Genomic DNA, 19,623 nt, shown 5'->3' with positions numbered 1-19,623 from the left:
AGCTGAGTGGTCTTGAGGTCGTTAGACGACCCTTTTCCCATTCTCATTCCATCTTTACTTCCTCAAGATATTTCCACTTTGCACGCATCTGTTTAGGAGCTATTCCATGGGCGTCTCAATTGATTTGGCTATCGCAAAGCTGGGTGATCTCTGGATCTGAAGTCTTACACTCTACGTGGGACAATAAGTTTTTTTATCGATGACTTTCAATGGTGGACAAAGTATTTAAAATTTGGAACGGAGTAATTGCAGAGAGGTATTGAACTACTTGAAGTTAGAGGCATGATGATCCGCATTTTTTCAGAAACCCTTTCGTTCTATCTCTTTCAAATACAGTAACAGTAACAAGTACAGTAATAGTACTATATTTCGTACATTAAACTATTCTAAAAAGTTAAATAATTAAAATCTAAAGTAATTTTCTTTTAAAAGCCTATGATTTTTCCGTGCGTTTTCGGCGCCGTAGAACAACACAGCTATCACTTAGCATCGCAGAAGACGAGTGTTTGTTGTTTCCGTAATGCTACGCGGATAAAAGCACAAAATCAAAACGTTCAAAAAGAGACAAACATCTTAGCTCATGTTGTATTAGACGGCTGGCGTGCCATTAACCACGAGGCGTGCCTTCACTAAAGGTCTCATTTACCAGTTTCAATGCGTCCGTTTTTCATGTGAAATGAAAGAGGACAGTTTCCTTTGACCTTTTCACGCTTCAAAGAATTCTTTATATTACACATATCTCTTTTCATATAAACCTTTTATTATTATTGATAGAGATCTTTTGCGAATATTGATGAATTGACGAAATAAACAAATTTATTAGTAATTATTATTAATTCAGAGTATTAATTATGCAAATAAACCATTTAAACGTTCATTATAAAAAGGCTCTAACTCAGCTATAAGCTGAAAAAAATAAGTGCTGGTCTTTAGTTTGACCGTTCGATTGATAATAGTGAATATTATTAGTTATTTATCGCAAAATCCAATAGAAATAATAGAGTACTTTAACCTATTTCAGAGTGATGATTTAATATCGGGTAATTAAAAATAGCTGTAAAAGCTGAAAAATTAGCCACTTTAAAGCCTTTATTCCTAAAACCTCTCAGCCTGTAGATGAGTTTATCTTTATAAGTTAGTTCTAAAACAGATTTTAAAAGTAAATCGCATTGCCGTGGCAAGCCGGTACACTTTTTCTGGCCGGCATCGTTAAAATCAAAAATAAATTAATAATTATAAAATTAAACTGTTTAAGCGTTAGAAATTGCGGTGTTAAACTTCAATCTTATCCGCAGTTTTAACTCGGAGTTGTGAGCTTGTTTTTCATAAAAACTACGACGCGAATCTTAGCGAATATCTTGTCGGTTGTACATTTAAATCTTATTAATCTTACAATGGGTTTGTTCTAAAATACAAACGTAAAAACGTATTTAAAACGGTCAGGTGTAAAGTAATATTTTAATCAGGAAACTTTTGTTATAAATAAGTAATAAATGACATCTTCATTAAAATTACATGTCACTTTTTTTGGTAATTAAATAAAAAATGTGATTAATTATACGGATATATCTACAGCGCTACCACGAGTGCTTACTATGCAAAATTCGCCGGAGATTTGATATTGACAACGCCGTCACCCGATTTAAAGTCTACCTATTGTAATAAGAGTTATCCTTCCACCTTCATTATATTAAGTCAGGATGCTCACTGCTGGACATATGCCTACCCTATAGATTTAGTTCAATAGTTCAACGCTTGCATCCAACCATACCTTTTTTTTTAAATATTTTTAATTATTGTGGCACTACGTAAATTATTTATTTTAACTTTAAAATAAATGTTTAAAACCGAACAAGTGGAAGTTTCACGTACGTTTTAATGAGAAGTGAAAATCAGAAACGTATCAAGTGCAATGGAGCGTCGAGTACTATTCTCGAGTACTTGTAACACGAGAGCTATCTTTGCCAGTGAAACCTGGTTATATTTTTATAACAAATAATAGAAATATCTCTAAAAACTTTACACACATTCAGTGAAGGCGTATAACAACTGGCTACGTGTAATTAAAAAACGATATAATAAACTCAACATACCACAAATCCATAAAAGGTGATTGCTTATATGTGTAAAAGCCTTAAAGGTGTGTATAGCTCATTTATTGTCAATCAATGAATAGTTAAGGTGCCGGGAAATCACTGGATGCGGGGCAGGGCAAGATCCTTGGGAGAGGCCTATGCCCAGCAGTGGGCTTCTATCGGCTAAAACAAAAAGAAGAAGAATGTATAAGATGTATCTTTTCTAGAATAAATTAAAAAATGATTCAAATAGATATTGTAAATTAAAAATACGGCATATTAGTAATACTAACATTTCGATAATTCAAAAGAGTTTTCAAAATTTGGATTATTACATATTAAAATTAATTTTTGGTCACTATTGTTGTCCTTAAAAACGACCTGACGCATTACAAAGATAAAAATAAAAATAATGTAGTATATTTAGAGCCAAGACTTTATGTATGGTACGGGGTGATTAGAATAAGTGCAAAAGCTTTAAAGCTTTTTGTTGACAAATGATAATTATTAGGTATTTTTCATCATAATGCTCTTTTACATAAAAATATGTCGTGATTATGATGAATAGTCATGAAATTGTTTTTCTTTCTTTAAGCGTAAGATATTTCATCTTAGTTATGTTTTCATAAAAGTATATAAATGATGTCACCATCGATATAAAATATGCGTATCCATAATTCATTAATAGAGAACAATGTAGTCTAGATTTGACGTCAGAATGCTCCGTCTAGACTGACGGGTCGAACTCTGACGCCCATGTCTTGGGTAAATCGTTCAATGACTTTCAGTATTTTCTTCGCCTCCGCTTTGTGTTATAAATATAAATTGAAATATTTTAGCTTCTGTAATTTTAAAAGCGAATATTTTTTATAAAAGGTCATAGACTTTAAGACATTTTGATTATTCGGTTTTACTAACAGCCGTATTTATACCACATACTATGCTCTACAGCAATTTAACGTGTCAATACCAACTTAATATAATAGCCATCGTGATAAGCATAGACCGGATAAGAACTTATGGAGACGGTCTCTTAATCGATCTCGGGCGGAACAAAAAATTTCGAGATTTTATAAACAGTCAAATACAAGCCATGAAAATCTTTTATAGCGTGAATGGTATTATTTATTTATGAAATATCCATCGGGATACCGAGGCCTTTTATATTACGCCGTTTTGAATCATCGAATCAAATATTCTATGTAATGCGTAAAGGGTACCGTTTGTTTAAAACTTTTATATGTATACATTTTAAGTAGTAATTCTTTTGTGGACTTATGTGTGGTATTACAGTACAATCCCATGTAATATCTCTGATTTATATTAAGATAAATTTAAGAAGTTCATTAAGCAAAAAATGTTAAATTGTTACGGTGTAAATGATTTATTGAATGTTAATAAACCATAAACTTTGGCAAGGAATTGCTTTCCAGCTGTATTAAAGATATTATAAAGCAACAAAAAAACCTATCCCAGTAAGCAAAGGGCTATTTACAAATCAGGCTGTTGTTGTGGAAGCTTCGTAGCCTTAACTTGTAAGATCACAATATAGAGAAATTTGATTCCGAGCATTTGTAGCCCAACGGTTGGCGGCTGAGACTTGCAATCTTAGATCGTGGGTTCAATTCTTCGGATAAAATCTTATAAAATGCATACATTGGTAACTAACCAATGAGCTTTCATAGGATGGACAGCAGCGTTTTCGCGTACCGCAATATCACACTGCGATCGCCAACCCATCTGCCACGCTTGGCGATTATGGTATATCACGCAAAGATGTCTGTGGCAGGCCTATGCCTTGCAGTGGGCGTCTATGGATTGGAACGATAATCTGATTGTTGTTTTTATCAAATTGGGTTCTGTCAATCCGCTCATGACGTATACTTTAATAATTAAATAAACTATTAAATATATGTGGACGATTCAACGAATAAATTAATGAATCAAATAAATTGCATTTAGAATTATTTATTCGATTATTTTCCCTCTGCCCTAAGGTAGACTGGTAGAGAACGACTAGTCCGCCATTGTACATTTTTTGTGTGCATAAAGAGTAAATAAATAAATAAACTAAATATTAAAATACTATTGCATAATAAGCCAACCCTTCAATTTTTGGTAAATATTTACTCGAGCGTCAAATCCACGGTAATAAGAATAAAGATGAATGTCAAAAATCTCACCAGTCAGAATATTTATAAGAGAGACGCAAGTTTAGTGATATCACCGAAGAAGGTTCAGTGTCAGGTGATTTCATAAATTGCACGCGGGGCCAATGCCCTCGCACCCTTAAACTTTCTTAGCCACCCTGAATTAGTCTGCTCCCTGTAGCCGTTAATTCGTTGAAGGGAACTTCTGTCGGTGGACATAAAGGAAATTATATTAGTTGAGACATAAAAATGTGAAAAATAATAATTCAATGAGAAATGTGCAGTATAAAAAAGGTCGGCATGGGATCATATAAAATGTATCTGAGTTTGTGGGTTATCGATCTGGGCGCATTTGGAAACCTGTAAGCGTTAAGTTATAGGATGCCATTAGCTAAATTTGTTTCTAGTTTTCTTGATGTTGGTCTCTTCTGGCAGTCTACTCACGACACACCTGGTCAAATAATAAATGAATGTAATAAGCTTATTTACTTGTAATTACATATCAATTCTGTGCCCTAACATTTTTTTGTAACAAATGCTAATTATTTTTTTGCATCTATCAATAAAGCACTCTCTCTTAAATAACGTACAATTTGAGATCGTAAAATAGCAACAGATACCTATTTCAATCAATCAATGTTTGTTTGTTTGACATCTGTAAATAAACAAATGAGTGAGTGCGCTCAGTGCGATAAATAAATCAATAGATTCGTACTCTACGTATTCCCTCTGGTTAAAAATATTAGAGTGCTATTTATAGTATGGATGGTATTTTTCGAATTGAATTGACTTGATTGAAGTTATGTATCTATATGATCCACTATTTGTGTTCAGTATAACTGATAAGCGTAGGTCATCCGCCCATAAGACAGATATACGACTTTATTAAGATCGTTGAAAGAATCCGATGCACTCAATTAAAATATAAGGAAAATATAGGTTTTTGCTAATGTTCAGTTTAATCTTTCAAACAATATAGTACGCATTTATAACAATAATTTGCAAAAATTGAAAGCGATCATAGGTCAAATAGCGCGCAGAATTAACTGGCTGCAGCACAGGACTCACAAGGTGGACAGACGACTTTGTCAAAGTCTTCAAAAGACGCTGGAAGCAGGCTGTTTGTGACCTGTCCTATTGGAAGTTCCTGGAGGAGGCCTATGCCTAGCAGTTGATACCGTGAAATGATGATGATACCTATTCGATCACATTCACATTCGGAAACCATCACAAATTTGTATTTATGAGTTAAAAGGTTGTCAAATATATCCCTTCCGCCTTTTTGTCTTTTGAATTTCGCGGCTATGTACAAAGCGCTACAGAGCTCGTATCTGGCAATACTATACATAATTTGAAAGGTCTTGACATAACCTACAAAACGACGCTATGCATGATTAGTTTGATTATTGCGTTCAACAGTTATAGACGTGTAAACATGAAGTTCACTAACGCCGAAATTCGCGCTATTTTAAAGTTTTCCTTCGTTAAAGGCAAATCCGCTAGAGAAACGTTCCGTGAGATTAATGGTGTTTTGGGGGATGGTACTCTATCACTTCGAACCGCGGAGGAATGGTTTCGACGATTCAGAGCCGGCGAAAACGACACCATGGATAAGCCAACCGGCGGAAGACCTGTGACGACAAACACCGATCAAATCATGGACTACATCGAGTTAGACCGGCATGTGGCATCACGTGACATCGCCCAGGAGATGGGAGTTAGTCACCAAACCATTTTAAACCATCTGCAGATGGCTGGATACAAAAAAAAGCTTGATGTTTGGGTGCCGCATGATTTGACGCAAAAAAATCTTCTGGACCGAATCAACGCCTGCGATATGCTGCTGAAACGGAACGAACTCGACCCATTCTTGAAGCGGATGGTGACTGACGACGAAAAATGGATCACATACGACAATATCAAGCGAAAACGGTCGTGGTCGAAGGCCGGTGAATCGTCCCAAACAGTGGCCAAGCCGGGATTGACGGCCAGGAAGGTTTTGCTGTGTGTTTGGTGGGATTGGAAGGGAATCATCCACTATGAGCTGCTCCCATATGGCCAGACGCTTAATTCTACCATCTACTGCGAACAACTGGACCGCTTGAAGCAGGCGATCGACCAGAAGCGTCCAGAATTGGCCAACAGGAAGCGTGTAGTGTTCCACCAGGACTACGCCAGACCACACACTTCGTTGATGACTCGTCAGAAGCTACGGGAGCTCGGATGGGAGGTTTTACCACATCCATCATATAACCCGGACATGGCGCCAAGTGATTACCACCTGTTCCTGTCCATGGCGAACGCCCTTGGTGGTGTAAAGTTGAACTCAAAAGAGGTTTGTGAAAAGTGGCTGTCCGAGTTCTTCGCAAATAAGGAGGGGGGCTTCTACGAGGGAGGTATTATGAAGTTGCCGTCTAGATGGAAACAGATTATCGAATAAAACGGCGCATATTTGAACTAAATCCGATCACTGTAACACTTTTTATAAAGCATTGAATAAAGAGCAAAAAAGCGGAAGGGAGATATTTGACAACCTTTTATATTCCAACTCTTAAACTAAAGCGGTGGCAAACATTAAAAGTTGTTAAACTTTAGTAATTATTTTCGTACGTCATATGTAAATTGTTTTTGATGCTTTGAAGGATTTGGCGTCGAGATGTATTTACAACAACACTTAATATTACTTACATTTCATTTTCATTTCATTATTAAATACTAATACTAATTGAGAGCTTGAGATCGAACTTTGCTTTTCCTGAGGCGAATTTGTTACTCCCGGAGGGAGGTGCCCTGACTGTGAATATTTATAAGCACATCGTGTTCCTCCCCTTTTTTACCCCACCATTAATATGGATTCATTACCAACCTATGTCGACGGTCGCGAAGCTTGTTCCAAAATTAAAATTCAGCGCCGGCGTAATTAATTTTGAATGAAGACACTTTTGTCTCGTTTGCAAAGTATTCATGAAAAGCTCAATTTAGGGCATTAAATTTTTGCTTACGAGAGACGTCATTTTGAATTGAACAAATATTTTAATTCTCAGAAATTTTGTCAATGCGTGATCTAGATTAAATTAGTATGTAATAATGTGTTAAATTGTTACTATGTGTTATTGCCTTGTGTATGTCATAGCGGCAAAAAAACTATGCCAGTTATTAATAAGAAAACACGATTGTGTGATAAATCTTTTGTTTCCTTTTTTTAGATAAATTCTTTTATGTAATAAAAATCATTTAGTACATTTATGTGTATTTTATCCTCTGCTTTAATTGTTGAGAAGAGGACATGTATATTATTTAAACAAAAATCTTCTGGAAATTTTTAGGAGGAATCTAGGCTTTTTCGTACCTAGTGCGTTATGGAAATACCTGAGAGCAGCGTATTGATTTAATTATCAATATACTGTTTTAACGTCTTTGTACCCGGAGCTTATTGTGATTATTTTCTACGAGAACCCAAAAATAACATAGCCGTACTCTTAATTGCCTTTCACTACAGGTTGAGTACGATTCTCGGTACTCGTTATGAAAATTTAATACAAATCCTCTCGGGCGACCTTCTATCGGACTTATAGACGAATATTGAGTGACAGCCCAGGTCCTACCTCGAGGGCCCTTGCGCCAGTTCACTCACTAGCTCTAGGTTTGGTGTTGCCTTAACGTACAAAGTACAAAATTGACCAGATTTTTCCTTAAAATTCGCATATATCTTTTATTTAAACAATTTTCTTTTCCCTTTCATTTAGAGATTATAATTAATAAACGCCTGTATATCCTCGGTTTTTATTACGTATCGGTGAACGCTACGGCGTTATGGATTTTTATGTGGAATAGTTTTGCTAATATACGAAAATAATAAAGAAGTCCTAGCGAGTGTTATATCACAGCAGTATAAAACAATTAGCGGGTGTGAAGAGGAACACGCAGTCTGCGGTTATTATTACAAGACACGCGGCCGTGTCCCGCTTTCGTCTGTCCGGTTTATTCTCGTGCTCGCGAATTCGTTACGCGGCGAGTGGTCGCGCTGCACGGCCGCGCCCTCGAGTGCACTCGCCTGACTTTTTCTTATATTTACCACATCCGAGACACGGGTTATTCATACATCTTTAACACTCCCGTCTTCTTTAAAAATTTATAATCCTTCCAAGGCAAGTCTTAGAACAGAGTCAAACTCGCAGCCCTCGGGTTGCATGTGGTGAATATTTTTCCGACACATGTAACTAGAAATGAAACCAGCTTTTAAAATAAATTCCTTGATCAATGAGATTTCTCCCGAAATAGAAAAGATAGTATCAGAGAAGAGATTTCAAGTAAAATATTAGTGTCTAATGACTTTTTTGCAGTCCTCCTAACTATTGTTTATTTGGACCAAGTTAGCCGTTAAGTTTGGCATCTGTGGTATAGAACATTAGTCCAACGTGCTCCAGGTGGACCCCAGCGATCCACGAGAAACTTGACGTTGGCGTGACAAGAGAATGGGGGGAATAGGAAATTTGTAAGCGGGTGGGCCCAACAAAATTTAATTGCTTCCAATAGTGAACTATAATGTTGGTTGTTCATCTATCAATGTAGCAGATAAGCTCAGCAACTGTTGCTTGTAAACACTTGATTATTCCATATTGAATACAACTTGTCAAGATTTGCAAAGCGCCGCCACTGTCTGCAAATCTGAAAAAAACAGCTGAAGCAGAGGTCTTCTTTTGAGAGCGCATGCGCCCAATGGGTAAGGAGTCCGTTCAGGCGACTGAAGATTTCGGCGGCCTCGTATTCTTTTGACATACTTAATATCAGCACGAGCGTGGCGAGGTGGTGCCGAAAAAAAGAGTGCTTAACCTGGGATTCATTACAGTTAGAAAGAAAGATGTAATCATCACAAAAACTACATTGCTTACGCTTAATCAGACGTCCTTGAGTCGTCATGCTCAATGGTATTCCCAACCTATAGCAACAACCCAAGCCAGTTATAATGTTAGCGGCCTGAGCCGAGGCTTCCTCGGGTGCTTCTTTGCCACGAGCGTTTACGACGGACTGATATAACGGATTGGCCCTCGTGGCAATGCATGGCATACCTAAGATGCAGTACAGTGGTTTCGGTATCATTATATTGCAGCAACTTTCGAGCATAGTTACTAATTATTAGAAACTATAAATGCCAAGAAGTAGGTTTTAAAGTGGTGGTGAGATTGTTTCCTTGGTGATTTTAGTTCATCGCTGATTTTTTCTACCTTAAAAATTGAACGAATCTTTTTGTTATGTACAGGTATAATTAAAGCAATTGCTGCATCTTCTATAATATGGTTGACATGAGAATGATTAAAAAAAAATTGAATTGCAAGGTTAAAGTCATTTTTGTCTCATATTTATAGTTGTTCCTGTATTATGTTAGGTTGATTTATATAAAAACACACAAAAGTTCTATATTTCATATTTTGCACAATGAACAGCACATATATATTCCATTATTTTAGTCAACTTTTTTTATACGGTATATAACACTTATACTTTTCAAAAACCAATGGTTTCAGAAATAACACAAAACGAAATGATTATACATACAAAAAAACCTTTTTCAAAATACAAATTATTACCTTTTCAAATTAATTATTGCTTATTATTTGTTCCTGCAGATTTTGTACTGGCAGAAGTTGTTGACCTATTGAATTCCAATAGAAAAAAGTAATTGATGTAACATATTTCGAAGTGTTTACTTTATATAGTTTATTGGAAATGGGTGTAAAAGCTTAAAACCTTTTTGCTGACAATAGAACTTTAGATGGTGAATGTATAGCTCATTTGTCGGCCTCTATATATAACAGAATCATTGTCTAATCTACAATGCTAACAGGAGAAAATGAAACATTTCCTACATGATAAACTATTCAGATACATTCACCAGTGTTCTCTCTACGCATCATTTACACCATACAAGGTATTAAATGCTTGTGGTTCGTGGAAACGTGATTTTCCTGGCCAAGCCTTTAGTTCAAGCACCGTTGCACTACAATATTATTGTTATTTAAAATACGTTCTATTATGAGAGATCTTAACAACGTTAATGAATAAAGTAATGGAAATGAAGCTTAAAGTGGATGCAAATGTACACGTATTTGCGTATAAAAGTAATAATAATTTAGAACGTAATAGATCGAAGTTATTTTTATGGAGAAATAAGACGGATTAAAAAAATGTCTGAAATCCACAAAATGGTTCGGAAAAAATTATGTTTTATATTCTGATCATAAATATCTTTACTCGATTACGGTAACCGAAGAATTGTAATAAGGTATGAAACACTGTTAAGGTCGTCGGAAGTCGCTGAATGCAGTTAATTTTGGATACCTACGGGAAGGTTACAGGGTAATTTGTTATAGCTATAGGTATAGGTGTTGAATGTATAGCACATTTGCTGTCAACCCTATCTAAACATGAATGGTTTCAGAAATAATATAAGATGTAAGAAAATGTTTTTTCAAAATTGACGACGTATTAAAATAAGTATTGTTAACTATCTGTCCTTACAGACTTTGTGCTTCCAAAAGTTATTAGTCGGCTGAATGACAATAAAGAATAAAATGTTTCATAATGATCACACTATTCGGGATGGAAATATATGTAAAACCTTTTGTGATTTTTTGTTGATAATGAGACTCCAAAATTACACACCTTTAACACATCACGACTTATGGCTGAAATGATAATAATTATGATATTAAAGTAAAACTCTTACCACACAGTATTGTATTATCTTTGTATATCAATTAAAATAATTTATAATAACGGTATTATTTTGTTTGTCCTCGCAGGGTGGTTACCCGGCTAAATTGAAGAAGGTGTTGATAGTGACCGCGCCGTTGTGGTTCAAAGCGCCTTTCCGCATTCTGCGGTTATTTGTACGCGAGAAGTTGCGTGAGCGCGTGCACACAGTGAGCGCGCCACAGCTGGGCGCCCACGTACCTCGCGCCAGCCTGCCGCGACAGTTGGGCGGCCAGCTCACGCCCGACCACGCCGCCTGGTAAGCCTGAACCCTGACAATCTTTTTTTTTTCTTGTTGAGAATTACTACAAGGGATACTCCTCAGTTGTCTTGGTAACGAATGGATTAAGCCGCACTTCTGTCGGCTAAAACCACACGGCCTGTTGTTAAAACTACGGAAACCATTTGCATGCTACTGTACTTTTATGGCTGTGTGCAATTGCTTAGCGTTACAAGTAATGACGATCTGTAGACAGTAAGAAAATAAAAGGAATGAAGTATAAATAAATTGGTTGTACAAAGGCTAAAAGTAATAAACGTAAAAATTGTAGCAATCTGGACGGAAGGCGAAGGTAGTAAAGCGATGTATGGAAGGAAAGTATGAAAAGGAATGAAAGATATTGTGAAGGAAATTAGAGGTAAGAATGTAAGATATTGAAAAGGATGAATGATGAGTATGGAAATCAATTAAAATTATTTAAAAAATATAATGTAAATAAAAATCCTGTCCACTCATGACAGGCGTTAAAAGAGAGGCAAAAAGGGCCATAAAAAAAGTGGTGATTATAGTTATCATAGTATCTAAGAAAACCTTGTAGGGCATCTGAACAATAAAGAAATTATCTATTTGTTTTTTCGTCACTTAGGTCCGTAGTTATAAACTTTACCATAAGATCACTGAGCACTGTTAGATGACACGTTATTGCTATAAAACCTTTATTCAATTACATTTAACAAGGATGTTGATAATAATGTCAGCAGTGTATTAAAAATGTGTTGAAAATCTGAAAATGCCAACGGGCAAACAGAATTAGGTGGTGACCAGGCCCAAGTAGCGCGCAAGTGAGGGCGTCCGACGGCAAGTACCTACACTGCCTAAAACGTTTTCTTACAAGGTGGACAAATGACTTTGTTTACGACGTCGGAAGTGGTGGGATTCGAGCTAAAGACGTCATATTGGAAATCTATAGGCTGAAATAATGGAATGTTCGTCACATTTGTAGTGAGTCTTAGACAAATGGGGTGTCAATACTCACCATAAATTATTATGCCGACTAGACAAGTACGATTCCCATTATCAAGCAGAGCTTATAATATGACAAAAGACATTACGAGTAGGATTGCTAATGTGATAGTGAAAAGAACACGACACCCATAACAATGCACTATTATACTAGGTTTGAAATTACATAACATTGCTTGTGCTTGTTTTTAGTACTTGACAACATTTAATAATACTACATCAGACCAGTGACTTCATTGCCCACGACACGTAAATGTTCATTAACTGTATTGTTAAGACTGGAAGAAATGTGGATTTGGAAATTGGTTTGACGAACCGTCTCTATGAAAGAATTGTTAATATAAGCCTTTCTTTGCCAATTAAATCATCATTCAATGAACAGAGAGCAAGGCTGCTACCAACCGGTCTTATTAGAAATCTATGCAGGAGGCCTATGTCCATCTGTTGACGTCCTACGAGGGTCAAACTGAAAGTTCTTAGAAAATCAAAAACTAAGCATTCTAGCAAGTTATTAGTTTTATTATAACTTTTCAAAATAGCGTCCATTTACATCAATACATCGCTGCATTCGATGGAACCATTGAGAAAAGCACCTTGCCCACTCGGCCTTAGGGGTCTCTTCGACGGCGTTTTGAAACGCAGCCACTGCTTCTTCGGCGTCCATAAAATGTTTTCCTCGAAGTTTTTCTTTTATTTTCGGGAATAAATAAAAATCGCAGGGTGCGAGGTCGGGGCTATACGGCGGGTGACCCAGTAATTCCACGTCTGAGGTCGCCAAATAGTCGATCGTTTGCCTGGCGGTGTGCGACGAGGCATTGTCGTGATGAAGGAGGATCCTGCTGCGAGGTCGTTTCTCTCGAACTTTTTCCAAGACAAGTGGCAAACAGTTGTTAGTGTACCACTCTGCATTAACCGTTTTCTGATCCTCTAAGACAACTATCGCGTAATGACCTGTCTTTCCGAAGAACGAGGCCACCATCTTTTTTCCAACACTTCGACCTCTCTTCACTTTAGTTGGCAACTCTTCGGAAGGAAACACCCACTGAGCAGACTGTCTTTTGGTTTCCGGATCATAACAGTAAATCCAGCTTTCGTCACCCGTTAGTATGTCGAACACAGCATTTGAGTCACCTCCGTTAAATTTTTGGATCATTTCTCGGCACCAATCAACACGGCGGAGTTTTTGAGCCTCGGTCAAATTATGCGGTATCCAGCGGGCACAAAGCTTCCTGACCGCTAAATGTTCATGGAGGATTTTGTGCACTTGACTCATACCTATGCCTAGACTTGTCCGAATCTGCTGATAGGTCACTCTTTTGTCAGTCTCTATCATACGCCGCACAACACTGATATTGTCTTCAGTCGTCGCTGTAGAAGGCCGTCCCTCACGCAAATCATCGGTGAGATTAGTTCGACCACGTTTGAATTCATTAAACCAGTTGTAAACTGTGGCACGAGATGGGGCTTCATCGTGAAAAGCCAATCGAAGTCTATCATAACTTTCTTGTTGACTTATATGACATCGAAAGTCATAAAAAATCATTGCACAAAAATTTTCTCGGCTTAAATTCATTCTGACGTGCACAGACAATTTTCAATTTGCCGCCAAATCGTAAAACAAATGACAAATGAATGAAATGTATACTCAATATTATTGGTAAAGAGTTCTATTTTCAAAATTTAAACTTATTTTTTTAATATAATGCTTTTAAGTTGCCAGTTCTAAAAACTTTCAGTTTGGCCCTCGTACAACTGAATGAAATGATGATACAAAAACTTAAGGACGTTTTAATTTTTAAGATGTTATTTATATAAATCGAGCAGTGGTGATTCAGCGGTAGAGCACTGAGACTTGCGATCGCAGGTTGCAAGTTCGAAAGTGTGCTTTAATTATATACTTTGTGCATTAATTATATAGGATTGCCATTGTTCACAAAAGAGTTTCCAAAGGACGGGTACTGCGTCCTCTGTGAACCATAATACCACACTGCGATCGCCAACTAGGCGGGCCAAGCGTGGCGAATATGGTATGCCTTCCGTACATATTTTTGGTGGAGGCCTATACCTTGCTGTGAGCTTTTTTGGGCTGATACGCCGCCGAAGATTTGTATAATATTTCTTTTAAAAATGTATCTAAAAAACAAGTTTGTTTTAGAATAATTTGGATATTTATAGTTTTCTCTTAACACTTGCGAGCCGTCTGTACCGCATTGGTACCGTGATGGACCTCGTATTCAATGATTATTTATATATCATCATATCTATACTGTTGAAAAGGATTCAAATGTAGTGGTAACAAAAGACTAATCAATTAAGAAATAACTAAATTTGAAAATACTTTTATATATATAAAATTAATTTAAATTTGGAATAGATATAAATAAATTAATTATGAAATGATCAGATTTGTAAAACGGTAAGCTTAAAGACTGCCATCTAGCTATGAAGTACGATGTAAAATGTTTCGGGTCTAAATATTTAACACCTAGTAATCTACACAAGTGAACTTTAAGGACGTCTTGTGTGTAAATCGATATCGTTTAGACTACCACAATCACTACTCCTTGACCTACCCATACACATGCATTTATATGAACATTGCTTAAACTTATTTGTACATTAGTGTCCTTATCTGTTAAATTGCTGATTCTCAATACTGGCAAAATTTAACATTAATAAATCACACGAAATTCCAAATTCAAATTTATTGCAAATTAAAGCTAACACAATTTTGTTTCCAAATTAGTTGTTCATTTGTTTTTGTGTCATTCCAATCTGTTCTCACATCGTTGTTTGCGAATATGGCAAAACTTCTGACATCATTTTTGAATATGAATCCTAATGTAAAACCAGCGGTGCAGAAATTGCTAAAGGAATGAATGAAATATACGGACAGGCAAAAACGAACGTTCGTTGTGATTTTGGTTGTAACGTTTCTATTATTGTTAAAATCACTTCCTATAAGGAAAAATAGTATGAGGCACTCAAAGCAATTGAAATTCGCAAGAAATTTCGCTTCCATGTTTTGTTAATTTATTGATTATCCCGTAGAATGTAATAACAGTACATCGTTCACAATGGTACATATTTAGATTAAATTTAAGTCAAATGTATAAGTTTAATATAGTTTATATTAATTTATTTTTCTATTAGAATGCGGCAGGTAGTAAAATATAATTAATTATAGTTTTCGTTATTAATTATTTCTTAAACCATTGATTTTAATTGACCGCAAAAGAGTGTATTTATTTACCCTTTCAAAGATTTTACAACTAATCACCCTTTATAGAGCGGTAATAAAAGTAGCTTAGTTTTTATTACCAGAAAGAGCAAGTCGATGTATGTAACAGTGAGCAATGGTTCTGTCTAAACAATGCGGTATTACACAAGGTTATTATGAGAAAATTCTCCTGTTTATTAATTATTTGAGTTGAGCCGTTGCGACAAGAAAATATTGACTCATACTATTGACATATTACATAATCTTGTAGGTCACTTAGCTTAGTCTCAGTTATGCCTCTTGAATAATTAAATCCTAGTAAGTGAGGAGGTCGAAGAACCAAGGTCACTGAGGTAGCTTGAAGGATGGCCCGTCTGTGGTGGTAGAAGACGGCGCATATCTCACGTTTAACAGACGGTCGTTTGGACTGAAAGATTCTCGAGTGACTAAGAGTCGGTAGAAGCGGCATAGGCACCTATAAGGGGGACTCCTTTAGGTAGACTCGATGGTCCATCCTTTTTTTTGTGACGACATAGTCAAGATCGAAAGAAGACGCTAGATGCAGGCAGCGCAAGACCGGTCGTTGCGGTGATGTTAGGGAGAGGCCTATGCCTTGCAGTATCGGCTGACATGATGATAATTAAATAAGAAACAGATCTTATAGATCAAAATTAGGTCGCTCTTAAACTGAACGAGAATACGGGAGAGTCGACTACGGAGACAGAGAGTCCACCGTGTCGTTCATGGCAGCGGTGCTATTGGACTTTTTTCTCAGACCCATCTCGCTGCCCTTTCCTAAGGTGCCGTATATCGTATTTGGTAGCACTATAAAACACACTAATGTGGCGTTCGATACTGCGCTAACTACCTAGACGGCCTCTTGCAAACGAGACCGGTGAAAATACCGGCAATTTCTTAGCAGCGTTGAATGTAAAATTCATGCGAATTAAGCGCCATAGCCCTGTTTGCTTAAACAATGAGCTCGGAATAGTCTTGGATTACTTCGTAGTCTCTGTTTACACGTTTCCGTTCCGATATTCCGTATTTACATTTTGCGTTTCCTTTGCTTGCGCATTTTACTGTGCCTCGTTTCAGCATTGCAATAGTTATTTTTTGTCCTACATCCTTTCTGATTAAATTCGCTTAGAACTCCAATAGCTTTTGCGACCTCCCTTGAGAGCCTCCACTCGAACTCTGCAATATTACTTTTATGAAATTTTAAATTTATTTAAGGGCTGCTAACGGTTGAAATAAAATTTTCTAGTTTATAATTTTAAAATTATTTTACTTTTTATATATTCCTAGCTATTTACCGTACTTTCTTTTAAAGGTGTTATTTCATAAAATCAATATTTGGTTATTTTAAAGTGCCAATAAAATATTTTGGCTCTGGTTTGCGGGTAGAATTTCGTAAAATCCGTTTTTTGCTGACCTCTACTCGGCAAAAGGAATATCCTTAGTAAAGTTCACGTCCCTAATCCTTATGGTTCCGTAGAAATTGTGATCAGTCATTACATAGATATTAATCTCTTATCCCCCGTATTGTAATCAAACGATTCATACGTTAATTGATGTTCCCGGTTTCGGTTTGGATATGATTTATATGAAGTAACAACTTACGTAATGATTACCACGGATTATAAGACAATACTAAAGTTAGTTCAGAAATCACTAGAAACGCAAAAGCTTTCTTCGTAATGATTTCGGAACTTTTCATGGTAACAGCTAATGCCAGACTGCCAAATAGAAGGCTATGTACTCCCATTGTGGCAGGTTATCAGAGCGTGGGACGTGTTGTCACAGTGTACATACCGTTGTTGTTGTTGTATTGTGCTGATATGTAGATAGCTAGCGTTTAACGGACTCTTTATGGCCTAGTCCAAGAACAGGCTATCCATGAGCAACTTGTGGCGCTTTGTATTTCTTTTTGCGGCTTTCTTGAAAAATAATTTGTATGATCTATAAATACACTAGATAAGAAATAATTTAAAAAGTGAAATGCAAATACTTCAATATGTGTTCCAAAAATTTTGCGAAAATATTGTTTACGTGAAAAAGGATTTAAATATTCGCAGTTATTTTAAAGTAGAATTTCGCGGGCAGCGCAATACCAGTTATTGTGCAGAACTTAGAGGGAGGCCTTTATCTTGTTGCTGGGTGTTTATAAATTGACATAATAATGATCTTTAATTGACATAATAATGGTCTTTTTGTTTAGGAGCTCAAAGTTTCGTTTGGGAAAAATAAGAGCCCTATCCGTATTCTTTATTTTTTTTTCGGAAAAGCGTTTTAAAATAGTTTATTTTTCAAAATAATGAATATTTGAATATTTATAAATATTCATGTCTTGTTTGACACTTTTTGAAGATATGTTTCTTGTTTTTACTCACACCGTTTTAGTGAAGAGCACTAACTAAACTAATACAGTGATTTAATTTCAGGTTGGAACACTGCAGAAATTGTTACACAAACAATATACAGAATAACAAATTAGATGGAGTTATAGACGAATATGTAATCAGTAATTACATCCCGCCCGCGAAACCGCAGAATGGTAAGTTTGTCTAAATGTGAAAATGAGAAGTACTTTAAATGATTTTTGGCCTATGTTTTTTAATTTTTATTTATTACAAAAGAAATTGAGGAGATATAAAGGCAAATGAAAGTTGTTGACAACGCCTAAGAGCATCATGTTGATTTAACAGGAGGCTGGCCACATAGCGTGGTAAAAAAGATGATTGCTGGAGCCTTAACCCTTATAACCAAGAGTTTCAATTTTGATACCAATCTTTTAAACCGAATGTTCACAATACTATTATTTTTTTTAAGGTTGGCTGTACGTATTTTACTGTTGTATAATATTCTTTCTAACGAAATTAAAAAAAATCTGTTTTTCCCTTCATCTAGACCCTCAAGCAAACACAGTAATATTAAAAAAAATCACTTTCGTAAATCAGGCTACTAAGGGTTAAGTTTTTAAAGTGGAGACCACGGATAGCATAGGAATGCCACAAGGTGGCCAAGTCCCTTGTTAGGGTTGTCTGAAAACACCTGAATAAGACCGCTTCCAACTGGCTATTAATACATGGGGAAGGTCTATGTCCAGTCGTGGTTCTACGGCTGAAATGATGATGATGATGATAATATTGAATTAGATTTTATTTTAAGTAATATTCACTTGAGCAGTGATAGCCCAGCGGCAGAGGGCTGAGACTTGAGATCGTAGGTCGCGGGTTCGATTCTCGGGATACGATCTTAAATAATTCACATTTTGTGCATTAACTATATGGGATTGCCACTGGTCTCAAACAAGTTTCCTAAATATGTCCATTAGTTTCCTCTGCCTACAAGAACCACGTTGTGATCGCCAATCCGCCTGCCAAGTGTGGCGATTACACTATATCCCCTCGTAGATACCTTTGGGGTAGGCTTATGCTCTGTAGTAGGGGTTTATGGGCTGAAACAGCGATGACAAATACTCACTAACAATACGGATAGTTTGACGGTATATGTTATGCTTCAAAATTTGTGTGTGAAATAGTCTCGTAATAAAAATCTCATTATCATCATGAGAGCCGAAAGACGCCCACTGCAAGGCATAGGTCTCCCCCAAAGATTGCCGCAATGGTGATCGCGCTGCACAAATCCAGCGACTACTCGCGACCATCTATGTCATCGGTCCATCTAGTTGGGGGTGTACGCATGCCGTGTCTACCGCGAAATTAAATATAAGTTGCAATAATATGATTTTTTGGGGGGCCTATATTATTTTATCTCAATTAATAATTATCTGCGTAATCTGAGTCTCTTTTAAGATTTTGTTGTTTGTTCGTAGGTGTAATAGAGCACGAGACCGCGTGCGACATGACCAGCGACCGCGTGGCTCGTCTCGATCAGCCTGACGTCATGCATATAAGTGACGCGCCGTACACCTGCGACACCAGTCCCCTCAGGTAAATACTATAATACTATTGGTATCGTAGTATTGGCAACCACGAGCCGGTAGACACAGCGCGGGTAGGCCCCTCCTACTAAGTGGGGCGACAATGTTGTCAATATGGCGGAAATTCGCTGAACGCGAGCAGCGCAAAGCTGGTCAAAGTGGCGGTCATTGGGTCCGACATGATCATGATTGGTACCATGACATTATCCACAAAGATTTTCTGACCACAAAAACAAGAC

The 19,623-nt window shown here is 36.7% G+C and overlaps 1 protein-coding gene across 1 annotated transcript in view; it reads left to right on the top strand.

The window, feature by feature from the left end:
* The window catches only part of Ptpmeg2 (Protein tyrosine phosphatase Meg2), a 72,148-nt gene that overhangs the window by 36,647 nt on the left and 15,878 nt on the right, over positions 1 to 19,623 (top strand). The window contains exons 3-5 of the mRNA XM_068766384.1: positions 11,029 to 11,237; positions 17,883 to 17,995; positions 19,277 to 19,394. Coding sequence (XP_068622485.1) covers positions 11,029 to 11,237; positions 17,883 to 17,995; positions 19,277 to 19,394 — 440 coding nt within the window. The remainder of the gene's footprint in view (positions 1 to 11,028; positions 11,238 to 17,882; positions 17,996 to 19,276; positions 19,395 to 19,623) is intronic.

Source organism: Battus philenor, unplaced genomic scaffold (assembly GCF_028537555.1).
Source record: "Battus philenor isolate CCGP_79_NKW_IND1 unplaced genomic scaffold, ilBatPhil1.0.hap1 SCAF_21, whole genome shotgun sequence".
NCBI classification, from domain to species: Eukaryota; Metazoa; Arthropoda; class Insecta; order Lepidoptera; family Papilionidae; genus Battus; species Battus philenor.
The sequence above is the reverse complement of the archived record's forward strand: the minus strand, read 5'-3'. Positions and strand labels throughout refer to the sequence as shown.